Source organism: Gracilinanus agilis, chromosome 2 (assembly GCF_016433145.1).
Source record: "Gracilinanus agilis isolate LMUSP501 chromosome 2, AgileGrace, whole genome shotgun sequence".
NCBI classification, from domain to species: Eukaryota; Metazoa; Chordata; class Mammalia; order Didelphimorphia; family Didelphidae; genus Gracilinanus; species Gracilinanus agilis.
In genome coordinates, this window is record NC_058131.1 from 28,659,280 (window position 1) to 28,679,438 (window position 20,159).

At 47.6% G+C, this 20,159-nt stretch overlaps 1 protein-coding gene across 1 annotated transcript in view; it reads left to right on the plus strand.

Moving 5' to 3' along the window:
- Positions 1 to 2,031: 2,031 nt before the first annotated feature.
- Positions 2,032 to 20,159, plus strand: part of DYSF (dysferlin) — a 194,055-nt gene continuing 175,927 nt past the window's right edge. Inside the window, exons 1-6 of the mRNA XM_044659284.1 lie at positions 2,032 to 2,142; positions 6,123 to 6,178; positions 6,467 to 6,572; positions 16,313 to 16,427; positions 19,198 to 19,290; positions 19,671 to 19,876. Of these exons, the coding sequence (XP_044515219.1) occupies positions 2,032 to 2,142; positions 6,123 to 6,178; positions 6,467 to 6,572; positions 16,313 to 16,427; positions 19,198 to 19,290; positions 19,671 to 19,876 (687 nt within the window). The remainder of the gene's footprint in view (positions 2,143 to 6,122; positions 6,179 to 6,466; positions 6,573 to 16,312; positions 16,428 to 19,197; positions 19,291 to 19,670; positions 19,877 to 20,159) is intronic.

Consider the following 20,159-nt stretch of genomic DNA (forward strand, 5'->3'; position numbering starts at 1 on the left):
CCTTCAAGTCCCAGCTGAAATCCTACTTTCTGCTAGAAGCCCTTGTCCAGAAGCGTTTTTTTTCTGTTGGTTATCTCCTGCTCATAGCTTATTTGTACATTGTTGCTGGTACATTGTCTCCCCCATTACCCTGTGAGCTGTTCCAGACTTTGTATCCCCAGGTTGGCACACAGTAGGCACAACTATTTATTTTTAAAACCCTCACCTTCAGTCTTAGCATGAGTTCTAAGACAGAAGGGCCACAAGGACTAGGCAATGGGGGTTAAGTAACTTTCCCATGGTCACACAGTTGGGAAATGTCCAAGACCAGATTTGAACCCAGGACCTCCTAACTCCACGCCTGGCACTCTATCTAGTGAGGCACCTAGCTGCCCCTTTAATATGTCTTGACTGACTGAGCAGTTTCTAACTACTTGAGTAGAGGGTAGCTCATTAGATGATGAGGGCATTCGGGTTTGTACCGTAGATCAGGTCTGCTGAAGGACTTGGGAGGCTTGGTGGGAGGAGGATAGGGGCTTAATTAGTAAGGGCTGAATAAATGTTGTTGACTTCTTGTTTCCATTCCATATTGTGTTCTGTTTTGTTCTGTGAGAGGCAACTGTAGTCCCCGGGGCTTTGTCTCTTCCAGAAGTCCTGCTCCCTCCTTTTCAGGGGTCCCCAAGGAACTCAGATGCCAGAGGAAGAGGAAGGCCATAAACTGACCCTAATCAGGGCGGGTGATGGATCCCTGTCCTAGGAATAGGAAGCTGAGAGGCTCCCGGAAAGAGACATGACCCTGGCAAGTCACTTGCCTATGAAGTGTTTCTTCTGGGGAATTACACTTCAGTTGGGAGTGAAGACCTTAACAAATGGAAGGAAATAGCAATTAGTCAATACTCGGCTGCCCCTGGGGCCGGCTTAGGCCCCTCTCCCTGCTCTGGAGATATCCCAAGGTTGGCCGAGTTGGCTGTCAGGACGGGCTGGCTGGGGTTTATGGTGTTGCTGTGACAGCTGCTTCCTGCCATGCTTCCGGCCATTGTCCCCCCTCTACCCTCCTTCTTCCGGGAATTCTCCCCTCTGCACATAGGAGTCCCGGGGTCTCAGAGCTGGATGGGGCCACAGAGGCTGGGTAGCCCCATTTGTACCAGATTCAAAATCCCTTCTGTCCATCCCCAGAAAGCTTCTGCTCAGATAGGGGAGGGGGAACCCACCATGGCTCAAAACAGCTCATAATTCTTTTGGATAGCTCTTCCTTAATGTTACGCACTTTTCCCATATAGCAAGACTTCCTGGGCTGGATAGGCAGTTAGGTTAGAGTTGGAAGAGGCCTTAGAAGTTATCTAGTCTTTGCTGAAAGTCTCCTCTTATGGGGAACTCACTACCTCCCAAATCAGCTCCCTCTGTTGCTGGACAGCGCTAAATGTTAGGAAGTTTCCCCTTAAGTCATGAGGTCAAAGCCAGCCTTGAATCCAGGTCCTGTGATTCCAGCTTCTGCCCTGTCTTGATTTTGACCACAGAACTGCTCCTTCTCTCCAGTACAATTCATTTAGCATCTATTAAGGGGCTAGCCTGTTTGAACCACCCTCCTCCCTAGCCCCCACTGGGTGACAAAATAACACCAGCTTTGAGCATGCCCCCAGGAGCTGATGTTACATTTTTTTTTTCAAGCTTTGATCTCCCTTCCTTGCTCATGGAACATGGCTCTGATCCTTCATCTGACTGGCACAAGAGCTTTGATCCCCCTGACTATGGATGGGAAGCCTTCTTCAACCCCTCTTAATTCTAGTGTCTTCCCTCTGTTAATTATTTCCTATTTATCTTGTCTATAACTTAAACCACCTCCCCATACCTTTTATCTTAGAATTGATAGTAATTATTGATCCCAAGACAGAAGAGCGACAATGAGGGTAAGTGACTTGCCCAGGTCCACACAACTAGGAAATGTCTAAGGCCATATTTGAACCCAGATCCTCTTGACTTCAGATCTGGTGCTCTATCTACTATGCTACTTAGCTGCTCCAACAAAATGGCATTTGAGGTGAAAGGTTCACCATGAGAAGGAAGATGAAGTTATTGAGGCAGGACAGTAAAAGCCCCACACCCCAAGACTTCAGTGTTCTGGCCCAGCCTAAGCTGGGACTTACAGACCTGCTGCTGAGGGCTGTAAGTTACCTATTGCTCTAGGCTGGAGCAGGAAACAGTTCTATGCTGGACCAGATACTTTGGAAAATAAAAGCCCTCGTAGATTTTTCTTTAATGCTAATTACCCTGTTTCACTCCCCTCTAATGTCCCCTCCTCTCCTCCTCCCTCTCCCTCTACTTTTCTCTCACCTTCTGTCTTTCTTTCCCCCTCCTCTCTCTCTTTTCCGTCCCTCCTCCTCCCCACTCTCTTTGTCTCATTGTTTCTCTGTCTCATTCCCTGTCTCTCTCTGTCTCTGTCTCTCTCCATGTGTCTCTCTGTCTCTGTTTCTGAGCAAGCTGGCCATTCTATGACATGGTATTATAACGATGATAAGACCTACAACCTGAGGGTGAATGGGGTGGGGAGGAGCTGTCCAGCAGGGGGGGTTCTCCTTGGTCTGTTGACCAGTGAGAGGGAGCAGATGATGTCTTTGCTCCCTCTGTCAGTGGGTCATGGCTAGGTGTTATATTATGCCCTTCCCCATGGAGTTCACTTTTCTGGGTCTGAGGGGATGTGTGGTATGAGATCTCTGCCCCAAGAGCTCAGACATCAGCCACAATGGAGAAGGCTCAGTGCTCGCTCAGCTTGCTTTTATTCTCCTGCTCCCTTTGGTCATACGTCTCACCAGACTGGTTGAGCCATTGGGTTAAAGTTCTTGAAAGAGTACTAAGGAGCAGAACACACAACCTGGGCCCAGTAGCCAAAGTGGCTGCTGTAGAAACCTGTCGTCCAGGAATTGTCTGTTGTTGGCTTCAGTAGTCCTTCACAGGCCAAAGCTCTTCTTGTACCTGTGTAGAGATTAAAATTAATGGTTGGACTAAAATATATGAAAATTATAAATAATAATGGTGGTCACTGATTCGAAGTATTATTGCTCAAAGTCAAAATGACTTTAATAGCTTTTATTTAAAAAAGAGATGGAAAGAGTGAAAGCAGAGAAATACAAAAGGGTAGAGAAGACATTAGCTTATCTAACTAAATATTGTTCCGGATGACTCTACTTTGAGCCGACCTTCTTCTTGAAGCTGACTTCCTTCTTGAAGTCGAGCTCTTGAAGTTGACCTTTCTAGCCTCAGAAATTCAGGGTCTTTTATAGTGGCTTTATGTCCCTTCCCCTCTTCACAAGGGCTAATCACAGCTTCCAAATTGCCCAGCACTGTCCAGGGGGTAGTGTCTGTGGGATCCACTTTTCACCTTCTGGAGGTGTGAATTCTTATCAAAAGGGTTCAGTTTCCTGGCTGATTGAGTTTCTAAGGATGTGAATTCTCTAAGTGGTTTGCAACTCCTCCACCTAGTTCAAGCTTATGTTGATTCAATCTAAAGGTATACAAAAGAGAGTTAATCCTGTCTTCACAATCTAGTGAGGTACTAAGTAGGGGTACTTAAATTATTGTTAACCAAAGTGTTAACTCCAATGAGGCAAAGAGAATAAAAGATTCCCTTTTTACAAATGTAAACTCAGAACAGACAAATAGAACAAAGAATTTTTTTTTCATACCTGATGGAGTTTGGCCAGAATCTCTTGTCTTTTTCTTTTCCTTCTACTTTTCTGCCTTGGACTGCAGCCACTTATAGTTGTCAGGGCTTATTCCTACCTCTTCACCACCATGTTGAGGGTAGGGCCACCCATACCAAACTTTCTTAGGTCTCAATCACCATCTTTCCTGGTTAAAGGTATCCATTCATTCTCTGGCTGTATCTAGTGGAGTCACCATATTTTAAAATTCCTGGTCTTGCCCACATAGTGGGTTGGAGACGAGTTCAGAAGAAATTTGAACATGATCAGATCAGCATCAGTGATCTTCTTCTTGCTTTTGTTTTTGTGTGAAACCCCTTACCTTCTGTCTCAGAATTGATACAAGTATTGATTCTAAGGCAGAAGAGCAATAAGGGCTAGGCAGTTGGGGTTAAATGACTTGCCCAGGGTCACAAAGCTTGGAAGTGTTTGAGGCTAGATTTGAACCCAAATCCTCCTGACTAGACCTGGCACTCCATCTAATGTGCTACCTAACTGTCTCTAATGCTCTTTTTTAGGCCCTTCTATGACTTCATTATCTGGTCTTCCAGCTGCTGGATTTTTCCATGTTCCCTTTCAATGTCTCTTGCCATTGTCTTGGGGACCAGTTTATTTCTTAGGTAGCCCCATTTTGAATGGAATCATCTAGGCTTAGTTTCAGGTCAATGATCATCCAACCAATGGTGATTTTTCAAATCCAGGCTCTTGAGAGCATTCTTCTGCCCCAAAGACCTTTGCTGATAGTCACAGCTCATGTTGGCCCTGGCCAGATGTCTCAACCACACAGGTGTCAACCTGCTCTTCCACAGTTACTTCTGGATTTAGGGTCAACCAGCATTTAAATGCTCCTTTGTGTCAGGCACTGGGCTAAATGCTAGGGATGGAAAAAAAGGCAACCCCCCCTCCCAAAGCAAAAGACAGCTCTCAGTCCTGAGGAGCTCATTGTCTAATGGAGGAAACTGTGCAAACATTGTGTATGAACAAGATACATGCAGGAGAAACTGGAGATAATCAATAGAGGGAAGGCACTAGCTTTAAGGGGTTTGAGAAAGGCTTCCTGGGAAGGTGGATTTTAGCTGGGACCTGAAGGAAGCCAGGAGGCAGAGAAGAGGAGGGTGAGCCCTCCTGGCATGGGAGACAGCTAGTGAAAATGTCTGGAATCTAAAGGTGGAGCCGAGTCTTGTTCAAGAGCTGGGAGTCTTGTTCAAGTCACTTGTAGGGTATTTTGTAGAGGGGATTCTTTTTTGGTCTAGTCTGCTGAGGCTGCTTCCATTTCTGAGATCCTTTAATTCATCCTGGGAAATCACAAATCCCAGACATCCATCTGTATGTGCTCAGCTCTTCTGGGTGACGAGAAGTGTGCCATCTTACACCGTTGGGCTCCAACTCCCTCTTCTTTCATGGAGGAGGTAATAAAATAATCAAAAATCAAAAATCTGCATACCCAGTATGAGAATTGAGTAAGACAGCAGTCCTACTGTGCGCTATAACCAGTCATATGAATGGAAATTTTCATTGCTTTGGAAAAGACCCATTTTTGTTGAATTGAAATCTCTCTAGCCTCTAGACTTCAAGGTCTTCCCTCTGGAATGCCAAAGGATAAGTGTGATCCCTCTTCTAAATCATATTTCTTTGTATGTTTGAAGATAACCATCAGAGCAGAGCCAAGTTTAATCTTATTAAGGCCAATGGATATCTTTCCTCTTTCCTCCCTCCATCTCTTTAGCCATCTCTGCCTTTGTTATTCTTAGCTGGATCTGCAGAGGAAAATACGGGGTCAGCCTTTATTTGGGTCAGGGACCATTTAGCGACTAGGTTTAGGGTTAAGACCTTGGTTGAGTCACTGAACAGTCTGTGACCAGAGTGAGAGACCCATTGTTGAATGAGTTAGTATCAATGTTGAGGGTTAAGGGTCAGCCCTTGTCAGGGATTAGTGGCCTTTTGGTGACCAGAGTTAGCTCTCAGTCTCAGACTGGGTTGGGAATTCCTTCTGTAGCCAGAGTTAGAAGTCAAATTAGTCCACTTGTGGCAGTGGAGGGAGGTCAGCCTATACTTTCTTCTGGATCGGGAGTTAGCCATTACCCAGCATCCGAGGTCCCAGCCTCTTCCCTTCTCAGGTGTGACAGACATCAGCTTTCCTTGTCTAGGATACAGCTAAGAAAACATGAAAAATCCTTTTCTTCTCTTTTCTGGTGGTGGTTGGGTGTGTATCATTCCTCAACTTCCCTTTTCACAGCCTGAAAAGATCCCCTCGAACTAGAGTTTCTTTTTCATTTTCTCATGAATGAAATGACTCATGGCCATGTCTGCCTGAGGGAAATGATTGGGTAAACTGCCTGGAGACAAGAAATAAAGAATTCTTGGGGTGGGGGCTTATCTGTTGCCCTGGACAGTCTCTGATTCTTCTGGATTTCCTTTTGGTTTTCCTTCCACCTCTTGTGATAGGCCCAGTCTCTACTGTATTTCCTCATCTGTTTCCATGTTATTTCCCACCAAAGGCTGTAAGCCTCTTGAGGGCAGGATGATTTCATTTTTTGATCAGTGACTAGCATAGTGCCTAGCTCATGCTGAGCACTTAATTAATAAATGCTGGTTCATTGAATGATCTCTTGGGATGGCATTTTGTTGGGTCCTTCATTCTGCTTGGTCAGATGGTGGCGAGGGTAGACGGGGGCTTTCTGGGGGAAGGTTAGTCCTGGGAAGAACAGAAGCTTCCTGAGGAGGAGGTACAGATGACTCTTAATTTCTGTGTGTTCCCTTCTCTTCTCTGTCTCTCTTTCTCCTCCTAGGTTCCTGGGGGAAGCTCGGGTCCCCCTCCGAGAACTCCTCACCAACCCGACTTTGTCTGCCAGCTTCAATGCTCCACTTCTGGACACCAAGAAACAGCCGACAGGGGTGAGTGCCTGACTTTGATTGTGACTCAAAATATTTTTTAAAAAATCAAATAGAGGAAGTTGGGCTTTGTGGTAAGCCTTGGCCAGGATCATCTGAACCTTGCTGAAGCCAGTCCCAAGAGAGCCAGGGGGAGCAGAAAGAGTGATGGATATGGAGTCAAGAGGGCCTGGGTTCAAAATCTGCTCCCACTTACTATATGTGTGACCCTGGGCAAGTCATTTCCCTTTCCCAGGTCTCTGCTTCCTCATCTATAAAGTGCTGAACAAGTTGACCTCCAAAGTTCTTTCTAGTTGATGATTCTAAGATTGTGTCACCTAGGGAATTAGGCAGAGCCAGAGGCTATCCTTGCCAGCCATAGTTAATCAGAGAAAGGTCAGGGAAAGAGAGAAGGAGAATCCTGGTCTTGGATGCTTAGAAAATTCCCTGGAAGTCCCAACCTTGGAAGGGACCCTCGGGATACCCTCAATCCTCTCAGATTATAGCTGGAGGAGGAGGCTGAAGCCTAGAGTTGTGGAGTAACTGCCCTCAGGTCATGTCCTTTACATCCAGGCCAGTAATGATCTTAACAGAGGGGCCACACCTCTGATTTCACTGGTTTAGGCAACTCCTGGATGAGGAAACTTCCTCTACCAAAGGACCCAGTTGTCTTGGAGAAAAGAGAAGAGACTCACCCAGGGTTTCACAGCCATTATGGGGCAGGGGTAGAAGTACCTTTCTTATTCCCCCATTAGATTGTGATGCTTTGTCTTTTACCCCTTTTTATCTCCAGTCCTTAGAACAAGGCCTGGTACGTTTTTGTTGTTTAGTCATTTGAGTTGTGTCCAACTCTTTGTATATCCCCATTTGGGGTTTTCTTGGCAAATATACTGGAGTGGTTTGCCGCTTTCTTCTCCAGCTTATTTGGTAGATGAGGAAACTGAGGCACAGAGGATGAAGTGACTTGCCCAGGGTCATGAAGCTTATAGGAGTCTGAGGCTGAATTTGAACACAGGTCTTCTTGACTCCAGAACTAGTGCTCTATCCACTGTGCCACCTACCTGCCATGTTGGTACATAGTAGGCACTTAATAAATGTTTATGGATAGATTGATTTGGTTTCAAGGCCAGCTTTTTATCTGGTATTCTCAGCTACCTCTTTTACATGATAATAATAACTAACATTTATAGAGTGCTTTAAAGTTAGCAAAGTGCTTTACAAATATCTCATTTGATCCTCACTACTTTGAGAGGTCCCATTTTATAGATGAAGAAACTGAGATAGACAGGGATTAAGTGACTTGCCCTGAGTCAAATAGCTAGGGAGTGCTGAGGCTGGATTTGGACATGGGGCTTCCCCACTCCAGGTCCAATGCTCGCTCCACTAGCTCATTATGTGGGAAGAGCTAGGTGGCCCAGTAGATAGAGCACTGGGCCTTAGGTCAGAGAGATTCATCTTCCAGAGTTCAAATCCAGCTTCAGACACTTACTAACTGTGTGACCCTGAGTGAATGATTTAACCCTGTTTGCTTCAGTTTCCTCATCTGTAAAAATGAGCTAGAAAAAGAAATGGAGGGGGCAGCTGGGTAGCTCAGTGGAGTGAGAGTCAGGCCTAGAGACAGGAGGTCCTGGGTTCAAACCTGGCCTCAGCCACTTCCCAGCTGTGTGACCCTGGGCAAGTCACTTGACCCCCATTGCCTACCCTTACCAATCTTCCACCTATGAGACAATACACGGAAGTACAAGGGTTTAAAAAAAAAAAGAAATGGAAAATAAAAAACAAAGCAGTCAAGGCCAGTTCTCTAGCCATTAGGCCATGTGTCTTCTCATAATAAGAGTAATACTAATTTGGGAGGGAGAGCAGGTGGTTTGGACCTGTGATTTCACCTGCATAGGGAACTCCCTGGTAAGGAGATTCCACCCCCACCAATTTGCATCTGGAGCTGCTCTGCAGCTTATAATCTGAGAGGGTTGCTCAGGGTACCAAAAGGGGAAGGGTAGGAATAGGATCTCCCAGCCAGGGTATGTCTGAGAGGGTCAGAGGGAGGCCTGACCCTAATCCCTAGAGACACCCCCAATAATGTGGTATTTACTGTCCCAAATGTTCATAGGGGCTCTCTGTACCTGCCTTGTGGCAGAACCGTCAGAGCTCCTATTGGTCCGATCAGCCTCAGTGGGACACACATTGACCCTGATAGAGTGGTGGCGTTTTGGTCCTCTCCGAGTACCCAGAACAACAACCACTCAACTACCAAGACACTGATAGAGTGTTTGGAGATTTTCAGAGCGCCAAAGAGACATGATGTCATTGGGGTCCCTGGTCACCCCCCAGGCCAGCCCTTCTCTTGTTTCATCTCCATCTTTCTTCCTTTCTCCCTACCCAAATGGATCCATCACTAGCCAATCAGTGAACCTTTATAAAGCACCCACTATGCGCCAGACATTGACTAAGGTTTAGGGGAGGCAAAGTGAAATCATCCCTGCCCGTAAGGAGATCCTATCCTCATTGGGGAGAGGAGATGATGTTCCCCTTTATAGCCACCTTCAACATAGAGAGACACACATATACTTATATAAAGAAATCTGTCTGTCTGGTGATGGGGGACTTCATCAGCCTGGAGAGAGAATCTTTTCTAGGGAATGAGATGATCTCAGCACCTCAACTGCTCCCTATTTTTGTACCCCAGCAGTTTTTCTCAGCATCCCAAGGATTACTGCAGGTTCTGATCCTGGCTGGAGTCCAGGCTTGGGTTTGTCCTTCCTTCATATCTAACTCACCACCCTTCTTTTCCTGATTTAGGGAACTGTGAGTCATCTGGCCTCACCCTAATCCCCCCGGACCCAGAGGGAAGGATTCTGTTAAAAGGACCCTTCCATAGGCCCTGGGAGAACACTGGGTTCCCCCTTCCGTTCCTCCTATTGGTCTTTCCATGGGCTCTGGAGCAAGCCCCTCCCCAAACTGTCCAGTTCCATCAGAGGACTCCCCCCTGAAGTTTCCCTTTTGACACACTGTTATTTTTAGTGAGCTAATGATACCCTGGTGGTGGGATGGGTCCCCCACTTTGAAAGGATACCTGCCCTTCAAAGGTGCCCGAGTTAGAAACAGACCCCTCAGGAAGAGCCCTGTGAACGAAGGTAGTGTGGTTCAAAAGGAGAGAGCCCTGACTCTGGAAGGTCAGAGGACCCTGATTCAAATCCTAACTCTGCTGCTCACTGCCTGGATGACCTTGGTCAGGTCATCTCACTACTCTGGGAATGTGGACTTCTAGGGTTAAGGTTCCTTCTAGCTTTAAATCTATGACCTATTTCTCTTTTAAAAATTTTTTTTATTTTTTTAAGAATATTTTTCCATGGTTACATGATTTATGTTCTTTCTCTCCCCCCCACTCCCTCCTCTCCATAGCCACAATTCCACTGTGTTTTACATGTATCACTGATCAAGGCCTATTTCCATATTATTGATAGTTGTACTAGGGTGGTCATTTAAAGTCTGCATCCCAAATCATATCCCCATCAACCCATGTGATCAAGCAGTTGTTTTTCTTCTGTGTTTCCGCTCCCACAGTTCTTTCTCTGGATGTGGATAGCTTCTTTCTCATAAGTCCCTCAGAATTGTCCTGGGTCATTGCATTGCTGCTAGTCCAGAAGTCCATTACATTCGATTTTACCACAGTGTATCAGTCTCTGTGTATAATGTTCTCCTGGTTCTGCTTTTTTCACTCTGCATCAATTCCTGGAGGTCATTCCAGTTATCACCTATTTCTTAAAAATCCTTACCTTCCATCTTAGAATCGGTACTATGTATAGGTTCTAAGGCAGAAGAGTGGTAAGGGCTAGGCAATGGGAGTTAAATCACTTGCCCAGGGTCACACAGTTAGGAAGTGTCTGAGATCAGATTTGAACCTAGGATCTCCCATCTTCAGGCCTGGCTCTCTATCCACTGAGCTTTCTAGCTACCCTCTATGATCTATGTTTTTTTAATCTATGGAAGAAATTCATCCTGGGAGATGAGAAGGGTCAAGAGGTCTGGATTAAAATTCTGGTCTTATGGGATCTGAGGAAAGTCACTTCCTGTCTCTGGGTCTTTGGCATAATGATCTCTTTTAGTTTTCACTCCTAAGGTTCTGTAAGTGTATTTTCTTTCTCAGGACGGTTGCCATGAAAAGAAGGACTTGAAGAGAGCAGTCTCGAACTCAGAGGAATGAAGTGCTAGTGGGGGAATTTCAGGCATCCTGACAGGAGATGGGAGGGGGAAGAGCTTGAAGGCATCTCAGCAGCTACCTAGTCCAATGCTCTCATTTTACAGAGGAGGAAACCGAGGCCCAGAGAGAGGAGATAATAGGATTAGAACTCAGCTCTTTTGACTCCAAAATTTTTCACTTTGACCTTCTTGGCTTTACTCAGTGTCCTCTGGATGGGGTGAGGGTGGAGTGACATGGTTAGTGGGAAAGTGAATGAAGAAAGAGCTTTGTACAAAGAGAAAGGCCTGAGACAGGGGAGAATTGAGGAATTCTCAGCACTCACTTCCCCTTTTCTCCTCTTGTGCTGAGTCCACATGGGAAGAAGTCTGACACTTAGTTCCTTTTCTGCCTTCAGTTTGGACTTTCTTTTGTGGGCAAAGGGCACTGGAGAAGTCAGGGTCAGGCATGTGCCTAGAAAGGAAAGAGGCAGAGCCGCTCCCCAGGGAGAGGACAACCCATACCCTAGCTCACCTGGATGGGGAAGGTTCCTCGAAGGGGTTGAGGGGTGAATGGCCCACTGTGGGGAGCTGGGGGCCAGAGCATTGAGGGCAGAGGGATGGATGGGTGGGTGGGTGGGGCAGCAGAGTTGCCCACAGCTAAAAGGAATGTAGGATACTCGAATCATAGGACTTAAGAGCTGGAAGGGACCTCACAGGTTCAAACCCAACATTTTCCTGGTGGGGAAACTAAGCTTTAGAGATGCATTTCCCTGGGGTCACAAAGAGAGACCTCCAGCTCTAGATCTCAGGATCTGAGCTTTCCAGCTAGAGCTGGGTTAGTGAGTCCAAACTCCTGGTTTTAGAGTTGAGGAAATCACCCCAGAGAGATTGTCGCTGTCCAAGGTCACATGTTTGACGATGCCATCCATCACTCCTCAGCAGGGAGTCCTTATTTTGGCTCAAGCAGGACACTAAGCTCTATTCTCCTCTATTCTAGCCATACCATGCCATGCAGTGCCGTGCCATACCTCAGATCTCTGCAGGAGCTCAGTGATTACCACCCCAAATGCAATGATCACTCCTTGGGAAGGCCTCCACTGCACCTGAGTCTCATTGCCAGGGCTCATAAAATGAGAACACAGCCTTCATTTTCCCTGTCCTTCTCTGCCTTCAGGGTCCATCACCCCAAGGCCAAGTGCACCTGTCCCCAGGCACACCCACTCACTGCTTACACTGACTCACACTCCACATCCACCCATCCCTGTCACTCAGTCTCTGATCACCCTCACTGTGGTCTCTTGGAGTAATTAATTCACTCTCCCCTACTAGGGCTGTGTTTCTATGCCCCACCCCAGTAAAAGCCTTATCAATGCTTTCCATTATAAACAAAGGGCACAGAGAAGAGAGCACCAGGCCTGGAGTTGGGAGGTTCTGGATTCAAATCTGGCCTCAGATACTTCCTAGCTGGGTGACTCTGGGCAAGTCCCTTAACCCTGATTACCTAGACCTTGATAGTCTTCTATCTTAAAATCGATATTAAAAAGGAAAGTAAGGGTTTAAAACCAAAACAAAATTAAACCAAAAAACCCACCAGATTCGACCCAGTATACTGGCATCAGAAAAACGTTCTGGGCCATCCCTTTATTTATTTATTTATTTACTCATTCACTTATTTATTTATTCACCTACGTACTTATTTATTTGTTTGTTTGTTTGTTTGTTTATTTATTTATTTGTTGTTTTTAAGCCCTTGTACTTCAGTGTATTGTCTCATAGGTGGAAGATTGGTAAGGGTGGGCAATGGGGGTTAAGTGACTTGCCCAGGGTCACACAGCTGGGAAGTGGCTGAGGCCGGGTTTGAACCTAGGACCTCCTGTCTCTAGGCCTGACTTTCACTCCACTGAGCTACTCAGCTGCCCCTATCCCTTTATTTTTTTATTTTTTTTAACCCTTAACTTCTGTGTATTGGCTCCTTGGTGGAAGACTGGTAAGGGTGGGCAATGGGGGTCAAGTGACTTGCCCAGGGTCACACAGCTGGGAAGTGTCCGAGGCCGAATTTGAACCCAGGACCTCCTGTCTCTAGGCCTGGCTCTCAATCCATGGGACATCCCTTTAAAAGAAATGTTCAGTTCCAAATTCTTTCCTTCCCTCCACCTTCCTCAACCCAATGAGAAAGCAAGAAATAGGATAATTGAAGTTGGATGTCTGGGAAAGCTAACAATTGGTTGTTATTTAGTCATTTCAGTATATCTGCTTCTGTGTGTCTCCATTCGGGATTTTCTAGTCAAAGGCAATATAATGGTTTGCCATTCTCTTCTCTAGCTCATTTGACAGATGAGGAAGCTGAGGCAAACAGGGTGAAGTGACTTGCCCAGGTTCATCTAGCCAGAAAGTGTCCGAGGCAAGATTTGAAGTCAGGAAGATAAGTTTTCCTGACTTCAGTTCTGGTGTTTCATTCCCAAATAGAATGGTCTGCCTTGGGGACTAGTGGGCTCTCCCTCACTGGGGGGCTTTGAGTAAAGGTTCCCTGAGGTTGTAGGGTACATTCTTAAGCATCTCCTGTTTGGACTGTGAGGCTTCTGAGATTCCTGCCAACTCAGAGACAGGTTCTTAAAGTCGTGCTTCTCCTGTTATCAGAGACTGCTCCAAGGTCTCTTGTTTATTTTGCTTTCAGTTTGGTTCTTCCCTTAGTTTCATAGTGGAACCTTTAACTGGGACCTTGTGTCCTTTTCGTTAAGGAAGTGAGGGCTCCAGAAAGTCTAGGACAGAACAGGGAAGTTTCACGTTAGTGGCTGGTGATAGGACACAGGCTTTAGGGGACTCGAAGAGGAGGTGCCGCCACCTTCCCAGGGCAAGTATATCAAGAGCCACCAGGCTAGTGAAGGAGCTGTGGCTGCCCTTTCCCCTCTCCTGCTCCTATGAGTAGAGTTGGCCCTAGATTCAGGGCTAGAAGAGACCTTGGGAGCCATCTGCCCCAACTGCTTCATTTTACAGACTATGGTGCCTTTGTTTCCTCATCTGTAAAATGGGAGGAGGAAGGGCTTAGATGAATCCAGAGGTCCTGTGATCAAGGAGATGGATGCCTAGAGAAGGGAGGAGAGAGGGCCATCACCTCAGGGTTCGTGGCTTCCGACTCGGAAGGGATCTTGGAAGCTCAGCCCCCTCATTTGACAGATGAGGAAATGGATGGCCAAAGGGGAAGCTCCTGGCTCCAGGCCACCCAGGCACAAATGACAGAGCTGGAGGGCTACCCAGGGTCGTCTAATGCCAAATCCAGAGTGGTAGCCATCATCATTCCACACTCTTGGGCCAGAGCAGGAGGCAGCCAAGCCAAGTCGAGCCTTCTCTTTCCCCAGGAGGCAGATTGTAAAGTCACGCGTGGTCCCAGGCGCTGGAATTCTGATTGTAACCAGCTTGATGATTTTACACTCGGCCCTTTGGGCACAACCAGGTTTCTGTGGCTTATCTAAAGAGGATTCTTCTAAACATCCCGTTTATTGCAAAGGCTTTCCACACTTAGTCTGGAGCCCCGAATGGATCGGCCGTTTGGCACTTGTTTCAGAGCAGTGCCATGGCCTGGCTGAATAAACGTCCTTCAGTTCCATCCTTCCAGAGATAAGGAAACGGAGGCGCCCAGAGACAGCTTCATTTCTTTCACTTCCCATTTCTTTCAGTGCCTGAGAAATGATGGGGAGCCGGGCCGGGTGTCTCACTGGGTGGTCAGTGGGTGACATCTAGCGGTCTGTTTGAGGATAGCAGCGAGCAAAGCCTCCCGAGGACCTCCTTCCTCTCCTCCTCTCTCTTCTCCAATTTCAGACTTCCCAGACTTCCAGGGCTTCAGTCAGGCAGAGAATTGAAAGGTGGGAGGGACCTTCGGGAATCCTGGGCTCATTGGTCAGATGAGGCTATGAGGGGAGGCCCAGCCCATAAGTGGCAGCACCAGCCTTTAAATCCTGGTCCTCTGATGGCTGCCATCCAAATAGGGCATTCCTCTCCTCCCCCCATCCCCCAGCCAGTGGATTACAGGGTGGGGGCCTAATCAGTGCTCCTCAGAGTGGATAGAAATCTGTTGTATTTGTAACCTTGACACCTGGTGTAATGGCTGGCACATAGTGGGTGCTTAATCAATGCTAATTGGATTGGACAGAATTCTGTTGTCTTTGTAACCTTGATACCTAGTGTAATGGCTGGCACACAGTGGGTGCTTATTAATGCTAATTGGATAAGATAGAATTCTATTGTATTTTTATCCTTGACACCTAGTACAATGGCTGGCACACAGTGGGTGCTTAATCAATGCTCCTTGGATTGGATAGAATTCTGTTGAATTTATAACCTTGACACCTGGTGTAATGGCTGGCACACAGTAGGTGCTTAATTAATGCTAATTGGATTGGACAGAATTCTGTTGTCTTTGTAACCTTGATACCTAGTGTAATGGCTGGCACACAGTGGGTGCTTATCAATGCTAATTGGATTAGATAGAATTCTATTGTATTTTTATCCTTGGCATCTAGTACAATGGCTGGCACACAGTGGGTGCTTAGTCAGTGCTAAATGGATTGGACAGAATTCTATTGTGCTTTTATCCTTGGCACCTAGTACAATGGCTGGCACACATTGGGTGCTTATCAATGCTAATTGGATTAGACAGAATTCTGTTGTCTTTGTAACCTGGTATAATGACTGGCACACAGTGGGTGCTTAGTCAGTGCTTAATGGATTGGGCAGAATTCTATTGTACTTTTATGCTTGGCACCTAGTACAATGGCTGGCACACATTGGGTGCTTAATCATGCTAATTGGATTAGACAGAATTCTGTTGTCTTTGTAACCTTGGCACCTGGTATAATGGCTGGCACACAGAGGGTACTTACTGCTTATAGGATAGATACTGTATCTGTAACCTTGACACCTAGTGTAATGACTGGCACATAGCACATGCTTGATCAAAGCTTGTTGATAAGGCTGTTGTGAAGACCAAATGTCTCAGTGTCTCTAAGGAGCTCTGCAAACCTTAAAGCATCATAGAAATAGGAGTTATTAGCTGATTCCAATCAGCTTCTTTCATTTGAAATTGAATTGGTTTCAGCAATCATTTATTAAGCACTCAGGGCATGCAGGGCTCCCAGGTGAGCCCTGGGAACTGGAAGAAGACTAAATTCTAAGCTCTTCTACCCCCTCATTAGAGCACAACTGTGGGAAATGAAAGGAGGCCTCGGTTGGGAAGAGAAATTGAATCAAGAAGGGTCTGGAGAGAGGGTACAGTAGAAAAAACACTGGTTTTGAAGACCTGGGTTCAAATTCTGCTTTTGATACTTCACTTTATGACCTTCGGCAAATCACTTAACCTCCTTGGTCTCAGTTTCCTGATCTGTAAATGATGGATCGAACTAGACAAGGTCCCTTTCATCACTAGATCTATAATCCTATGGGTTCTATTGGGGGGGCATGACATGACTTCCTGTCTCCCCTGACTCTTCCCTCAGGCTTTGTGGGAGCCTCTATTTTGGGATGACACCTTGGGGACAGGGATGGCTCCTGGGTTGCCATAGTAACCCCCTTCCTCTTCCTTTCTCTTCTAGGCATCTCTTCTGCTCCAGGCATCCTATACGCCTCCTCCTGGAGCTGCTCCCCTGTTCCCTCCCCCTACGCCCATGGACACCTCTCCTTCCCTGACTGAGATGGACACAGGGGCTGGTAAGGATAACATCTCATCCTGCTTAGTAAATCTAGTGACAGCCGGGGCTACCCCAGTGTCCTGGCATGGGGGTCCCCAGCGATGGCTCCCAGGCCAGGGGCAAAACCACCCAGAAACCTCCCAGGTGACTCTGAAAAGCGACTCAATGGCCATCGTCTATGATGAACTCAGGGGAGTTTTGGGGGTTGAGATGGTGGATGGAGATGCTGATTTGGTGGTTGTCCCCAACCTGTGGTTTCACTAGATTGAAGGGAATCTAGTGGCAGCTTTTCTCCCCCGTTTTTAGTCCTAGAGAGCTGTCTGGGCCCCCCCCCCCCAGAGGTTCCTGGACTTGCCCCAGATGGCTTATCCTGTAGGCATCAGAGGCAGGTCTTTCTGACGCCAAGGCCTGCGCTCTAACCACTAGGCAGGATGGCCTCTCTTCCAAGTTCCAGGCCCGTTGTAAATCACCTAGTGGGTCAGTGGGCAAGCATCTGGGACTGGCCTGGCTACCCTGCCCCAGGCTGAATATCACATCATGACTCTAGAACATGTTAAGATTGGTAAAGCCTCTGTCCACACTAACTCATTGGAGAAAGAGAGCTCACCATTTGCCCAGCTTTGAGTCCAGGGTGGCCCTGTGGATGGAGTGCCCAACTGGGCACCTGGACCCAAGTCTCCCCTCTTGTCACTTCCTGCTGCGTGATCCTGGGCAAATTACTGAGCAAAAAATGAGTTCATCATCTGTAAAATGGGCTGATCCTTGCAATGAGCTGCTGCTAGACTCAGTTGACAAAACGAGCCCCCATTCCTGGGGTTCCCCAAGCAGAGACTGGATGCCCACTTCTTAGGGAACTTGGAGAAAGAAGATTAGGGAGGGAGCTGGAGTAGATGACCCATCAAGTTTCCATGATTTTATACTACAAGGCTGCTATCTCAGCCTTGGACACAGGAAGTCCAGGCTTCTCGTCCTGCCTCTAACTCATACAGGTTTGGGGAACTGAAGCAAGTCACTGAGCTTCTCCCTGCCCCCAGGCAGCTGTCTAAGGCAGAAAGTTTCAGGCCTGCTGCCAGTCTGTGTTGGTAGAGGGAGTTTCCATGCCAGAAGGTCCCCACACTGATAGAATCACAGATCTGGGCAGGAGGAAAAGACCAAACCAGCTCCTAGAGAGGAGCTTGGCTTCTGAGGCCACTGTTAGCTTTGTCCGACCCAATAGGGTGTCTGTCCTTCGTTAGTGATCCAAAAGGACCCAGGAAGCTGAGCTCATTATCACTTGGTGGACACATGAAGAAACTGAGTTCAGAGAGCTGTAGACTCTTTGGGGGGGGTCTCGAACCCAGATATTCTTTTCTGCAGCCCCAAGTTCTTTGCCTGTGAATCCCTTCTCCAATGGGGCAAGGAAGGCTCAGAGGGGAGGGAAGATGCCCCGTCCGGATCTAGTCGTTTAGGCTTGGCAGGATTCGGTCTTCACAGCAGCCCTGGGAAGCAAGTGCAGTCCTTATCCCCATTTTATAGGTGAACATACAGAGCCAGAGAGGTTCAGTTACTTCAAGGTCAGAGGCAGAATTCGAAGGCAGCTCTTTAAAAAACAAACAAATTACCTTCCCTTCTCTTTAGAATCAATACTGAGTATTGGTTCCAAAGCAGAAGAGCAGTAAGGGCTAGGCAATGGGGGTTAAGTGACTTATCCAGGGTCATAGAGCTAGAAAGTGTCTGAGGTCAGATTTGAACCCAGGACCTCTTGTTTCCAGGCCTGGCTCTCCATCCACTGAACTGTCCTCAAGATGGGTCTTTTTGATTCCAATTCAGCTAAAGCAGCACTGTGGATAGAGGGCTGGGCCTGGAGCCAAGAGTTCAAATCCAGCCTCAAATACTAACTAGGTGACCCTGAGTCAGTCACTTATCCTTGTGTGCCTCAGTTTCCTCAGCTGTAAAATGGGGATCATAACAGTCACTCCCTCCCAGAGTCATGAAGATCAAATGAAGCAGTGACTGACGTAGAGTGAGTGCTAAAGGCATGTTGGCTGTTATTATCGTTATCGCCTCACTCATGGCCGAGTCGTTTTTCAGTCATGGCTGACTCTTCGTGACCCCTTTTTGGGGTTTTATTGGCTGACATCCGCCTGGAGAGGTCTGGCCACGTCCTCCTCCAGATCATTTTACGATCATCCCACCTCTCTGCTTTGGGGGTATGCCTTTCGTTACCCAGCATCCCTCTGCCCCTTCCCTGGCCAGGGACTTCTCCTCCTTTGTAATAAAGAGTATGAAATAGGGAGAAAAAGAACCCACACTTCAAAGCAGGCTGACCAGCTCTTTGCGCTTACATTTAGAGGATGAAGTCATTTAGTCTGACTGGCGGAGGAGAGTGGGGTGTCTCGTAGGAAGGGTCTGGAGTACTAGATGGAGGACTCCAGGTGCAGCTGGACAAAGAGGGTAGTCCGAATCCGTGGAACACAGGAGACTTGAGCAGGGTCTCAAAAGACAGGCAGAGGGAAGGAGGAATATATCCTCTGGGGTTGGGAGGGAGGGAATGACACAGATGGAGTCCGGGGGACTTCCCTTGCATGGAGGAACCCAAATTTAATAGCTGATGCATGAAAAAACTTGAGGTGGAGCAAGGCTAATCCAGGAAGCTCCCTGGAGGCGGCAACCTATAAGCCTGACTTTGAAGGAAGGAAGGAGGAAAAGTCTCAGACACTCTGAGCAGTGCGGCCGTTGAGGGAAGGCTGACTCCCCCCTCCGTGGCCTTCACCTGCTCTCTGGGGGTCTGCACCCTGTCCCTGTGCTAGGTATGGGACATAGCCATGAGGAGACGTGGTCCTTGCTGAGTGAGAGCACCGTGGACACCAGATACTCCGGGAAGAAGTGGCCAGCCCCTTTGGGTGAGAGAGGAGCTGGGCCTCTGCCCCAAGTTCTACTACCTTCTCTCCCTCATGTAACTTCTGACTCACCTTCATTCCACAGATCCTTTATCAGGGCAGCGTGGATGGGAGAAGAAGGGTGGGCTCGGGCCATCTTCACCCTTCTACCTGTTGACTAATTTGACTGACTTCTCTGAAGGTCCAGCTGGAGGTGGCTGCTGTTCTATCCATCACCCTCTTGGCTCATTTAACTGCTCTGGGACTTGCAGTGGTGAGGGGTGGGATACCCAGGAGGCTCTTGGGATGGATTCAAGGACTCCTGGATCAGCCCAGGAGGTGATGGAGGGCTGGGGCTGACCGACTCTCACAGTGTCCCTCTCTCCCTGTTGGCGGCTGGGCAGACACAGGGGGAGAGGAGGACTTAGAAGACCAGGGTCTCACTGGAGATGAGACAGAGCCATCTCAGGACAGGAGTGCTCCCCCCGGGCCTGGGGCACCGGCAGCCCCGAAGAAGCTCCCCCCGCACCCACCGCCCCACCATCCGGGGATCAGGAGGAAGAAAGGCACGGCCAAAAAGCTGTTGTCGGACAAGCCTCAGGACTTCCAGGTGACTGAGTGGGGAGTCTGTCTGCCTATCTGTCTGTCTGTCTACCTGCCTGCCTAACTTCTATCAATCTGTGTTCTCTCTCTCTCTGTCTCCCTCCCTTCTCTTGCTCTATTTTCTTTTCTTCTGTTCTTTTCTCTTCCTCTCTGTCTCTGTCTCCCTCCCTCCCTCTTGCTCTTTCTCTGTTCTGTTCTGTTCCTCTCTCTCTGTCTCTCTCTCTGTTTCCCTCCCTCCCTCTTTCTTCTCCTCTCATCTCCTCTCCTCTCCCCTCTTCTCCTCTCTCCTC